The sequence below is a fragment of the Chrysochloris asiatica genome, unplaced genomic scaffold, assembly GCF_000296735.1.
Source record: "Chrysochloris asiatica unplaced genomic scaffold, ChrAsi1.0 scaffold00495, whole genome shotgun sequence".
Taxonomy (NCBI): domain Eukaryota; kingdom Metazoa; phylum Chordata; class Mammalia; order Afrosoricida; family Chrysochloridae; genus Chrysochloris; species Chrysochloris asiatica.
The window spans coordinates 797,299-808,608 of record NW_006409013.1 but is presented as its reverse complement, the minus strand read 5'-3'; the positions used below and the strand labels follow the sequence as shown (position 1 = coordinate 808,608).

Here is an 11,310-nt window from a genome sequence, read left to right as displayed (position 1 = left end):
TCTTAGTCTTGGAAGGGGGTTTGCCCTGAGGGGACCTGACCACTTGCCTTGATGTCTCCTGGGCTAGCAACTTGCTTGTTCTTATAGTAACCAGTCAGACTGCCATTATTGTTTTGTATTTTTACTGTCGGTCTTTCTTTCAAGAAGTATCTTCTGTTCTTCTAGCTGCTCCAGGCTGGTCTGCTTGTCATTTCAAGTGGAGTTTTCTGATTCGGGATGGGGGTTCAGGATTCCACCTTTGGTCTTATGTTATGCAGAGGCTCCACAGGAAGCCTCCATCACTAGGCACGTTGTAGCCACCATTTCGGTATTCCAATCAGTTATAGGCAGAAGACAGACTTATAAACTTTCTATGGTGATATTTCTGGATGTTCCTTTCTCTCTCCCGCCAGTGTCAATTTTATAATGATATGTAAGGGAAAATAAGATTTAAAAGACAACCAAGCATCTTACCATTGTTTCCCCCCTTTTGCCCATTCTAAGCATGTCCCAATCCCTGTATCCCAGAACCCTGTTGTTCCAAGGTTGTGCATACATCATTATTTCCCTCTGGCCCACTTAGCCCATGCAAACCTGCCTAATTGTTCTCCCATCTGCCTTGTTCTTCCATTCTCCTCCCCCTTCTTGTGTATTGCTCCCACCCCCAGCACCCAAACTATCTTGTGTCTATTCCCTGCCCTGTGTTCCACCTTCCCCTCCCTCCCTCACCCCACTCCCCAACATCCCAGTAACCAGCAAAGTATTCCCCTCCCCCCCTTTAGTATGGGTTCTTTTTCTTAGTCTTTTACAGTAGTGGTCCTATGCAGTATTTTTCCTTTTGTGACTGACTAATTTCACTCAACATAATGTCCTCAAGGTTCATCCATGGAATGCAGTGGCTTGCAGCTTCCTTGTTATTCTTTAAGGTAGCATAGTATTCCATTGTGTGTATGTACCACAGTTTGTTTATCCATTCTTCAGTTGATGGGCACTTAGGCTGTCTCCATCTTTTTGCTATTGTAAATAGTGCTGCTATGAACATTGGTGTGCTTATATCTACTCTTGTTATGTCTTGTATTTCTTGTGGGTAAATACCAAGTAGAGGAATTGCTGGATCATAAGGTATTTCTATTTCCAACCTTCTGAGGAAGCGCCATATTGCTTTCCAGAGAGGTTGGACCATTTTGCAATCCCACCAGCAATGCAGAAGTGTCCCAGTCTCTCCACATCCTCGCCAGCATTTATTGTCCTCTAATTTTTTTTATCTTTGCTATTATTGCTGGTGTGAGATGATATCTCGTTGTTTTGATTTGCTTCTCTCTAATGGCTAGGGATCGTGAACATTTCTTTATATGTTTGTTGGCTGCCCAGATCTCCTCCTTGGTGAAGTGTCTGTTTATGTCCTGTGCCTATTTTGTAATTGGGTTATTTGTCTTTTTCTTGTAGAGGTGTTGTAGTTTCCTATATATTTTAGAAATGAGTCCCTTGTCTGATGTGTCATTGCAAAAGATTTTTTTCCCCATTCTGTGGGTTCCCTTTTTACTCTTTTGGTGAAGTCTTTAGATACACGTAAGTTTTTAATTTTTAGTAAGTCCCAATCATCTAGTTTGTCTACTTTTGTTTGTGTAGTTTTCAAAATGTGTGGTAGTCTGTGTATTCCCTGAATTAGAGCCCTCACATTTATCCCTATTTTTTTCATTGATGGCCTTCATAATTCTGGGATTCACATTTAGGTCGTTAGCAGTCCAGTGCTTATCCTACAGTACCTCACTAACCCATCTGAACCACAAGGTCAGCAGTTCAAGTTCACCAGCTGCTCCTCAGAAACCCTATACATGATGGCTATGGGTAGGAACCAACTCCATGGTTTTTAACAACAGCCACAGCCTTGTTAATATTTTTTTTTTCTTTTTGGTTGCTGCTGGTTTTTAATTACTTTTTCTCTCTTTATTATTATTGCTTTTCTCTGTTGCCTCCTTGTTTGTTTATTCTCTTTTGTTTTCTTGTATGTGATGGGAGGGAGCAGAGGGGTTTTCTCTTTCCCATCCAAGAGGAGACAGCAACTGTGCCCATAGAGCCAAGCCACAGCCCTACCCTCTGTAGCACCACCCACTGAGCAAGAGCCAGTACTAGCTCCTATGTCAGCTGATCAGTGATAGACAGTAGGCAAACGCACCCTAAACTGAGGTGCACGAATGGCAAACAAATATGGTGTACACACTTCCATTCTTTAACAACACCCACAGGAGACAGTTGGTGAGAGCTTAAGAACACACCAACATACAATCATCAAATTCAAATACAACAGCCCTGGAAACAACAGGCAATTTTAGCTCACACGAAGAAACAAGAGAATGGCTCAAGCAAATGACCAAGATGCAGAACCAGAAATCATTTCTGAGGAAGAAAAGATAAATGGAACTAAGAATTCAAAAGAATGATACTTAGGATCCTTTAAAGGATTAAAAGAAAGAGGGAAGCAAAGAGAATACCAAAATAAAACTTTAGAAGAATTCAGGAAAACACTATAAGATCAAGCAGACAAAATAAATAGAAATTTTGAAACAACACAAAACGTACATTTAGAAATCCCGAAGATTAATATTAAGATCCTAGAAATGGACAATACTTCAAAAGGGCAAAGGAGTAGATTTGAAACAATGGAATCCCAAACTAGTGAGCTTAAAGATAAATCTCAATGCTAGTATGCTAGAAGAACAATTAGAAAAAAATCTAAAGAAAGCCTAAGGGTTATGTGGGATAAACTGAAGAGGAACAACTTATGGGTGATCAGAATTCCAGAACAGGAAGAGACAGTAGAAAGCATAGAGAAAATTGTTGGAGAATTGTTGGAAGAAAACTTCCCTACCATGAAAGATGGAAAAGTAAGCATTCAAGAAAAGGAACAAATCCAAACAGGATAGATCCCAAAAGAAATTCACCAAGATAATATCATAATCAAACTCTCCTAAACCAAAAACAAGGAAAGAATCCTGAGAGCTGCTCTGGAAAAATAAAAAGTTACCCACAAAGGAGAACCAATAATACTGAGCTTTGATTTTTCAGCAGAAACCATGCAGGCAAAAAGGCAGTGGGATGACATACACAAAACTCTGAAAGAAAAAAAAAAAAAAGCCAACCCAGCAAACAAAGCTATCCCTCAAATATGATGACTAAATTAAGACATTTCCTGATAAGCAGTAATTAAAGGAATTTGTAATGAGCAATCCAACTTTGCAAAAAATGCTGAAGGGTGTTCTTTAGACTGAGAGACAACAACAGCCGAGAACATCCTGAGATTCCCATCATGACCATGTCACCCAAACCTCAATCCAGAATTACAAGTATTAAAAGTAAAACCTACCAGATTGAAAATAGGGAACCAGAGATATCCATTTATAGTGAAGTCAACTACGAAGCAAAATGGGAGATGTTAAGTACATACAGAACTTCCAAAAGGAAAGGAAGTGAAGTAGATTTCAAGATACAACACACTCTTTTTAAATTGGGAAAAATATTAATGAGCTACAGAGTAACCTCAAAGACAGTGAATACGCCTGCACATCAAAAAAAAAAAAAAAAAAATTTTTAAAAGGAAAATCACAAAGATTAAGTAAATATTACACACAGAAATGAAAATGCAAAGAAAGTATACAAACAAAATGAACTCAGAACAGAAAATTATGTGGAACAAAGAAACCAGCAACACCACAAAGACACACAGCAAAATGACAACAATTAATTCAGACCTGTTAATAATTTCAAGGAGCTCTGGTAGTGTAGTGGCTACAAATCGGGCTGCTAACCTCAAGGTCAGCAGTTTGAAACTACCAACTGTTCTGCAGGAGAAAGATGAGGCTTTCTGCTCCCGTAAAGATTTACAGCCTCAGAAACCCTATACAGGGTCACTATGAGTCAGAACCGACTCCACGGCACACACCCACCATTAATAATTACACTGAAAGCAAGTGGATTAAATGCATCAATCACAAAACAGATCAGAATGGGTAAGAAAACAGAGTCCTTCAATATGCTGTCTACAAGAGCAACATCAAAAAGATAGAGACAGCCTAAATGCCCATCAACAGAGAAATGGTTAAACAAACTTTGATACATACATACATACATACAATGAAATGCTACACAATGTTGAAGAACAATGGTGAATCTGCGAAACACCCCATGACATGGATGAACCTGGACATTATGCTGAGTGAAATTAGTGAACCACAAAAAGGCAGATATTTGATGCGACCAATGTTGTAAAAAGTTAAGAAAAGATTTTCATGATAAAGGAAACAATCTATGATAATTGAGGCAGATTATCCAGGTGCTAGCCTGTAGACAGTTGTTAACATGGGTAACAGGGCAGGTAATATACAAGAGGGAGGTGGGCAGAGGAAAGATGAAGGTACAGCATGATACGGGACTGCCATGTTAAAGTGAGTAGAGTAAATAGTATTGATTTGATACATGGAAGGAATTCCCATCGTTGTAATGAAGCAAATCGTATATTATTTGTTGAATGTCAAACTGATGATCTGCTCTGTAAACCTTCACTCAATTCACAATAAGAAGTTACAAAAAATAAATAAGGGGAATGGAAACTAAATTGGAACGTTTCATCTTACACTTTTACTAGCTTTCTACTTATGTATCCCTTGGCTCTGGGGTTAATTTTTTGCATTGGTGTCTATCTGGTAAACATTACAGACTTGAAACCCCATCATACTTTATTAGTCCTAAAATCTATATTTTTCTGCACATTTTAGCTTGTCTGAAATCAATATTCAGCTTATAATTGCTGTCAACATGGTGGTTGTTGTTGTTGTTAAGTGCCGTCGAGTCGGTTTTGACCAATAGCAACCCTGTACAGGTTTCCGAGGGTGTAAATCTTTACGGGAGTAGAAAGCCTCATCTTTCTCCCGCGGAGCTGCTAGTAGTTTCGAACCGCTGACCTTAAGGTTCACAGCCCGATTCGTAACCACTATGCTACCAGAGCTCCTTAACATGGATGTAATTATCTTAGCCTGGTGCCTGTGTTCGCTTGGTTACAATCTGCCAGAGTGTCATCATTTTAAATGAATGGTTGATGGCATCAAACATGTCAGGTTTAATTGGCATCTTATGTCTTCAAAAAGATTTCACTACGATTCAACATTGGGACAAAAAGTTACTGCGCTTACAGAAAGACATGGAAACAGCTACCGGATGCAAATTTGATATCAGTGAAGCAAATATTCATAATCATTGGAGGAATTACTGCAATTCCATATGTTCTTGCAAAACCACAACAAAATACTTTACAGGACCTAAGAAAAGAAGATATCCACAAGTAGATGAAGCTGTACTAAATTTTGGCAGTGAGACACATGCCAAAGTTTTGCCTGTCATACACTAAGCCATGCAGTTGAAGGCAGGCGAAATTTCCAAAGCCCTTGGTGGCTGGTGGCTGTGTGCCATGGAGTCAGTTCCGACTCATAGTGACCCTGTACAGGGTTTCCGAGGCTGAAATCTTTACAGGAGCAAAACGCCTCATCTTTCTCCTGCGGAACAGCTGGTAGTTTCAAACTGCTGACCTTGCGGTTCACAGCCCGATTGGTAACCACTACGCTACCAAAGCCCTTGGGGTAGATGAAACTGCTTTACTCCAAAGCAGTAAGAAGTTGATGTGACCATGTCATGCATGAGCAGTACTGCCCGTAAGGTGTCAGACACTGTTTTGTCCAAAACATGAAATAGCAGCTGAGGGTAGAAGCTGATGTGTGGGAGAATACAGACACCGGTGACTATGATTTGAAAAGTGATTCAGAAGAGGTAGATTCCAAATATGAAGTGATAGTCCTATCCAATTTGCTTCACTCACTTGTGTGTGTGTGTGTGTGTGTGTTTTGCACAAGATCAACTCAGAGTGACCTGTTTATAAGTGTGAAAGAGTTCATTTGGTAAGTATTAAATGAACATGTGCCATAAAAAAAAACAAAAAACATTCTGTTACAGTCCTTGAGATGCACATTATCTTACTGACATATATGATGTATCTTAACAATTGTTGGTATCTTACATTATTGTTAAGTATGTAGGAGTCCTGATGTGGCACTGTGGGTTAATGAGCTGGACTGCAAAGTCGCTTGAACCACAAGTCGGTGGTTCAAGCTCATCAGTCGCTCTTCGGAAACCCTATACAGGGTCGCTATGGGTCAGAACCAACTCGACAGTACTTAACAGCAACAGCAAATCCTTGAGTCAGTTCCGACTCACGACCCTGAATAGGATTTCCGAGGAGTGACTGGGTGGGTTTGAACTGCTGATCTTGGGGTTAGCAGTCCAGTGCTTACGATATAGCGCCACACCAGTACTCCTTACTTACTTAGATTATCTATCTTCGAGTTACAATATTTACATTCATAGCACTTATTGACTGGGGGAACCAGTTCTTACTCATATTGTTGTTAAATGTAGCTAACTTCATGGCCACCCTATACAGGGTGTATGAGGAGCAACCTGTAAATTTGAACCACTGACCTTGTGGTTCAAACGGACCTTGCGGTCCAGTGCATTATCCCACAGCACCACACTTATCCACTAGGAAGTACTTTCCTTGAGGAGGAGGGAGTAACCTATTTAGGATTTTAGTTTCGTTAATTTAGGAATCTTAAGAGCAATCTTCAACTGAAGGTTAAGTAGGATCAGTCACTCCCTTTGTAAGATAGGACTTCATGCTCAAGGCGCGCATTCTGGAGAAAACACTTCTACCAAACAGCAATGCAGTGATAAGACCTCAAAGGTACCTGGCTTTGGGGAAAAGACGTCTTGGATGAAAATGCCTACTCAACTGTAAATCACCTGCTAGGTTTCCATGTTTGTCTTAACTGAACTTTGGACTGAGTGTTTACAAAAGCAATACAAATTAAAGAATGCTCTGTTCATTAGTGGTAACTGCTTTGTAAGAGAACAAATTGCAAAGCCAACTTATTATGACAAATTCTTCTGTTTTGCAATCTTTGTGTCTCAAGAACTAGTCATAAAATAACACATCTTTTTTTTTTTTAATCATTCTTCTGAGGACCTTCCCCCCTTTCCCTCCCCCCCTTCTCCTGGGCAGAATTTTTTAACCTGCATTTTTTTCATTTAAATATTTTTAATATTTTATATACATTTTATATTTCAGTAAATCCAGTAATGACATCTAAATCAAAATATTTTTGACACATAGTATTCCACTGTATGCACTATAAATTTTAAACCAGTTCCCTGTTTGACACAAATGATCAAGCATTCAACTACTAACTACAAGTTGGCAGTTACAACCAAGACAGGCCTGGAAGTTGGTAGCCATGAGAACCCTATGGAGCAATGCTCTACCATGTGGAATGCCATGAGGTGGAAGTTACTCAGTGACAAGTAGGCCCAGGGTTAAGTAGTAGCTTGGAGTCCGACAGCTGGTAAGTGACTGAGTCAGAATGAACTGAACGGGAGGCAGACGGACTTCAGATTTCCCATTCCTCAAATTTTCTCCTAATTCCCCCTGCTCTCTCACAAAAAGGTGACATTACTATCAGTTTGGCAAGCATCTTCTTTTTCTTTTTTGAGTTTCTTTAACATTTGGGGAAGGGGGAAGTTAATCATTCTTTGTTCTGTCTTCTAAATGCAACCCTTGGGTGGTCTTTCAGAACAGTAATTAGCTTGGGCTCATGGCAATCCAGCTCCCAAGCCCACAGGAGGAATGTTAGCAGAGCATGAAGGGCCCACCTCAACCACTGCCTTGCCTTGTTGTTAAGCGCCTTGTTGTTAAGTGCCTTGTTGTTAAGTTCCGTTGAGTTGGTTCCGACCCGATCCTGTGCAGGATTTCTGAGGAGCTGCTGGTGAGCTGGAGCTTTGCAACTCAAACTGACTTTGCAGCTCAGCGCGTTAACCCAGAGAGCCACACAGGGACCAATGTCTTAGTTTCCTGTGTGGTTGTATAGCACAAATATCACAAATGGGTAGCTTTAAAGAATAGAAGTTAATTTCTCAGTTTGGAAGGTTAAAAGCCCAAATCGGGGTCTTGGCCCTGTGGATTCTTTCTTGTGGGTAGTTCTGGGTGGTCCTTGAATTGTAGATGATCCTCCCATGCCCTGTCCTTTCCCAGTGTGTATGCATCCCTCTGTGTCTCTTCTATTCTTCTGATAACTCAGAGGTGACTAGAACCCACTCGACTTAGGAGTCCTGGTGTGGCGCTGTGGGCTAATGGATCAGACTGCAAAGTCGTTTGAACTGCAAGGTCGGTGTTTCAAGCTCACCAGCTGCTCCTTAGAAACACTATGCAGGGTCATTATGGGTCAGCACTTAACAACAACTACTTAGTTAGGATCTAATTAACATAGCAAAGAAAGCCTTGTTTTTAAACAGGATTGTATCCACAGGCATATGACTGCAGTATATTAGGATTCCAATACATTGGTTTTGGTTGGAAGAGGGCACAATTTAATCCTTAACCTTAAGATAGGGAGCATGACTTCTCTATATCCTCGTCTTTTGGGGAAAGCAAATGGTTTGGCTCCGAACTGAAAGTAGAGAGGCACACACTTTATCTGTTATGTGGTCTCACCTTCTCAGTTTCATTGTAGGTTTGCTTTTCCCCTTAGATACCTACAGGTTTCAGTGTGGCTGCCAGCGTCCGCGTTGGAAATGCGTTGGGTGCTAGGAACATTGAGCAGGCAAAGAAATCGTCAGCAGTTGCTGTACTGATCACAGGTGGTTATGTTTATGTCTTCAGTTAACTCACAACACCATTTCTGCTTGTGGAAACCCAGATTGCCCAAAGATCTCCTTTTTCACTTTGCGTTTCTTCTGCCATTTTTCCTCCAGAACTCTTTGCCATCATCTTTGGCATTCTTCTGTCAAGCAGTAAGGACCTTGTGGGGTACATTTTCACTACTGACAGGTGAGTGCCGAGCTTTCTGTAACTGAGATTTTCTTGAAATGTGAAATCTGTGGTAAGAGATGGTCAAGTCTGACAAATGCTTTCATACTGGACTTCCTGGGTCTGCACTTTGGAGGGGAGTCTGAGTCATTTGAGATTAGAAACTCAAGTTACCTGGGAAGAAGTGATTAGGTAATACCCAGTAGGAGCTGATTTCTAATCTAGAATGTCAAGTTAATGGACACAGATGGTAATTTCTGCTTTGGGTACTCAGAATGCTTGTGTTTATTATAGAAAAGAGTTCTTTTTTAGTATCATTGATTACGTTTTCAGTTAATTATCTCTTTCCCAATGACATACATATATAAGTATATGGAGCCTTCGTAACAACAACAACATTTATGTATACACACACACATATATTTGAAGAAAGACCTGCCATGATCCACTTTTGAAAAATCAGCCATTGAGAACACAATGGATCACAGTTCGGCTGTGACAGACATAGAGTCACTGTGAGTCAGAACGCACTCAACAACTTGGCAGATATAAAAACACACACTCATGTGTAAGTAAAAAGGTATTGCTACAAAATAAAATACCTTTATTAAATAACAATATCAAACTTTGAAGCTATGGCTCTATGACACATCCTCCATGTAAGTCTGCACACTTTTGAAGGTGTTTCCATCTTGTTAACCCTTCTCCTCAGAATTCTGCACTTTGGTTCCCACCACCTCAACATGGACAGCAGTTTGGTTATCCTCATGGGACCCAAACTGTATTCTTTTAAAATGTACTTTGAGTTTGGGGAACAAAAATAAGTCTAAAGGGGCAAGGCTAGGGCTATAGGGTAAGTGGGGTAAGGTTTTCCAACAAAATTCTCATAGGACAGTCCTTGCTACCCTCAAAGAATGAGCTAGTGCATTGCCATGGTGGGGAAAAAAGGCTGTTCGGCACAACTCTCCTGGCCTTTTCCTCACCAATGCAATTTTCAATTTTCTAAAAGCTCCTCTTAATAAGCCTCTGTGATTGGCCTATGTGCTTCGAGAAAATCTCTCAAAATTACCTCCTTTGGGTTCCCCAAAACAAACAGTTCCCATAACCTTCTGAACTGACCTCTGTGCCTTGTGTTTCACTGACCCAGCAGATCCCCTGGGAAGCCACTGTTTTGATTGGGCCTTGCACTGGAAGACGTTAGTAAATCCAAGACTTCTCCTTTTTTATGATTCGTTCTGTAAATTTTCGGCATTAGCTTTGTGGTGGTTGTTACGTGCTGCCGAGTCAGTTCTGGCTCATAACTTAAAAGACTGACAAAAAGATCAATTCTTTGAGCTAACTGATCTCTATGCAATGCTTTTGGCACCCACTGAATCAAAAACTCCGTAAGGCCAAGATGTTTGCTTAAAGTTGAAAATGCCAAGCTATGTGAAATCCCAACCTCAGTAGCTCTTACATAAGTGGTAATTCTACAGTGTTTGTCCACCAGTCTCAGGACATTAGCCACAGTTTCATCATGTGGGAAAGTTAACCTTGGCTCATCTTTGATGTCTTCCAAACCTCCCTTAAAACACTTGATCCATCTAAAAACTGTTGCATTATGGGGCAGAATTTCTGTAAACTTGTTGCAAAGCTTCCATGATTTAGGAAGATGTTCACTTGAATTTTGTTAAAATACTCCTGACCTCAAAACCTCAAAATTGTTTTTTTCCTATGGTATAAAAAGTATCCTTTTTTTCTTTAAATATATACATGTGTGTCTGTGTGTATGCATGCATATCCAAGGGAGCTTCAGAAAGATCATAGAAAAATTCCACTATCTTTTAATTCCATTTTTTCCATGAACTTGCTGAAGCCCCTGTATTGTTGTTGTTGTTGTGTGCCGTGGAGTCGGTTCCGGCTCTTAGCAACCCTGCATAGGGTTTCCGAAGCTGTAATTCTTTACGGGAGCAGAAAACCTCATCTTTCTACCACGGAACAGCTGGTAGTTTCAAACTGCTGACTGTGAGATTAGTAGCCCGATTCGTAACCACTATGCTACCAGAGCTCCATGAAGCCCTTGTATATATCCATATATGTCCTAGTATGGTGCTGTTGGATAAGCACTGAACTACTAACCACAAGGTTGGTGGTTCAAACCCACCAGCCACTCCTCAGAAACTCTACACTGGGTTGATAAGAGTCAGAACTGACTCAACGGCACTTACCAACAATAACAACATATCCATACATATGTATATATGTATGTACACACATATACACAGAAATTTATATGATTATCATTTCAAAGAAGGAGCGCTGGTAGCGTAGTGGTTACGAATCAGGCTGCGAACTGCAAAGTCAGCAGTTCGAAACTACCAGCCGCTCCGCGGGAGAAAGATGAGGCTTTCTACTCCTGTAAAGATTTACACCCTCGGAAACCCTGT

General features: G+C 40.5%; 1 protein-coding gene across 1 annotated transcript in view; it reads left to right on the top strand.

Moving 5' to 3' along the window:
• Positions 1 to 11,310, top strand: part of SLC47A1 (solute carrier family 47 (multidrug and toxin extrusion), member 1) — an 85,583-nt gene that overhangs the window by 44,798 nt on the left and 29,475 nt on the right. The window contains exons 8-9 of the mRNA XM_006877433.1: positions 8,607 to 8,715; positions 8,830 to 8,905. Coding sequence (XP_006877495.1) covers positions 8,607 to 8,715; positions 8,830 to 8,905 — 185 coding nt within the window. The remainder of the gene's footprint in view (positions 1 to 8,606; positions 8,716 to 8,829; positions 8,906 to 11,310) is intronic.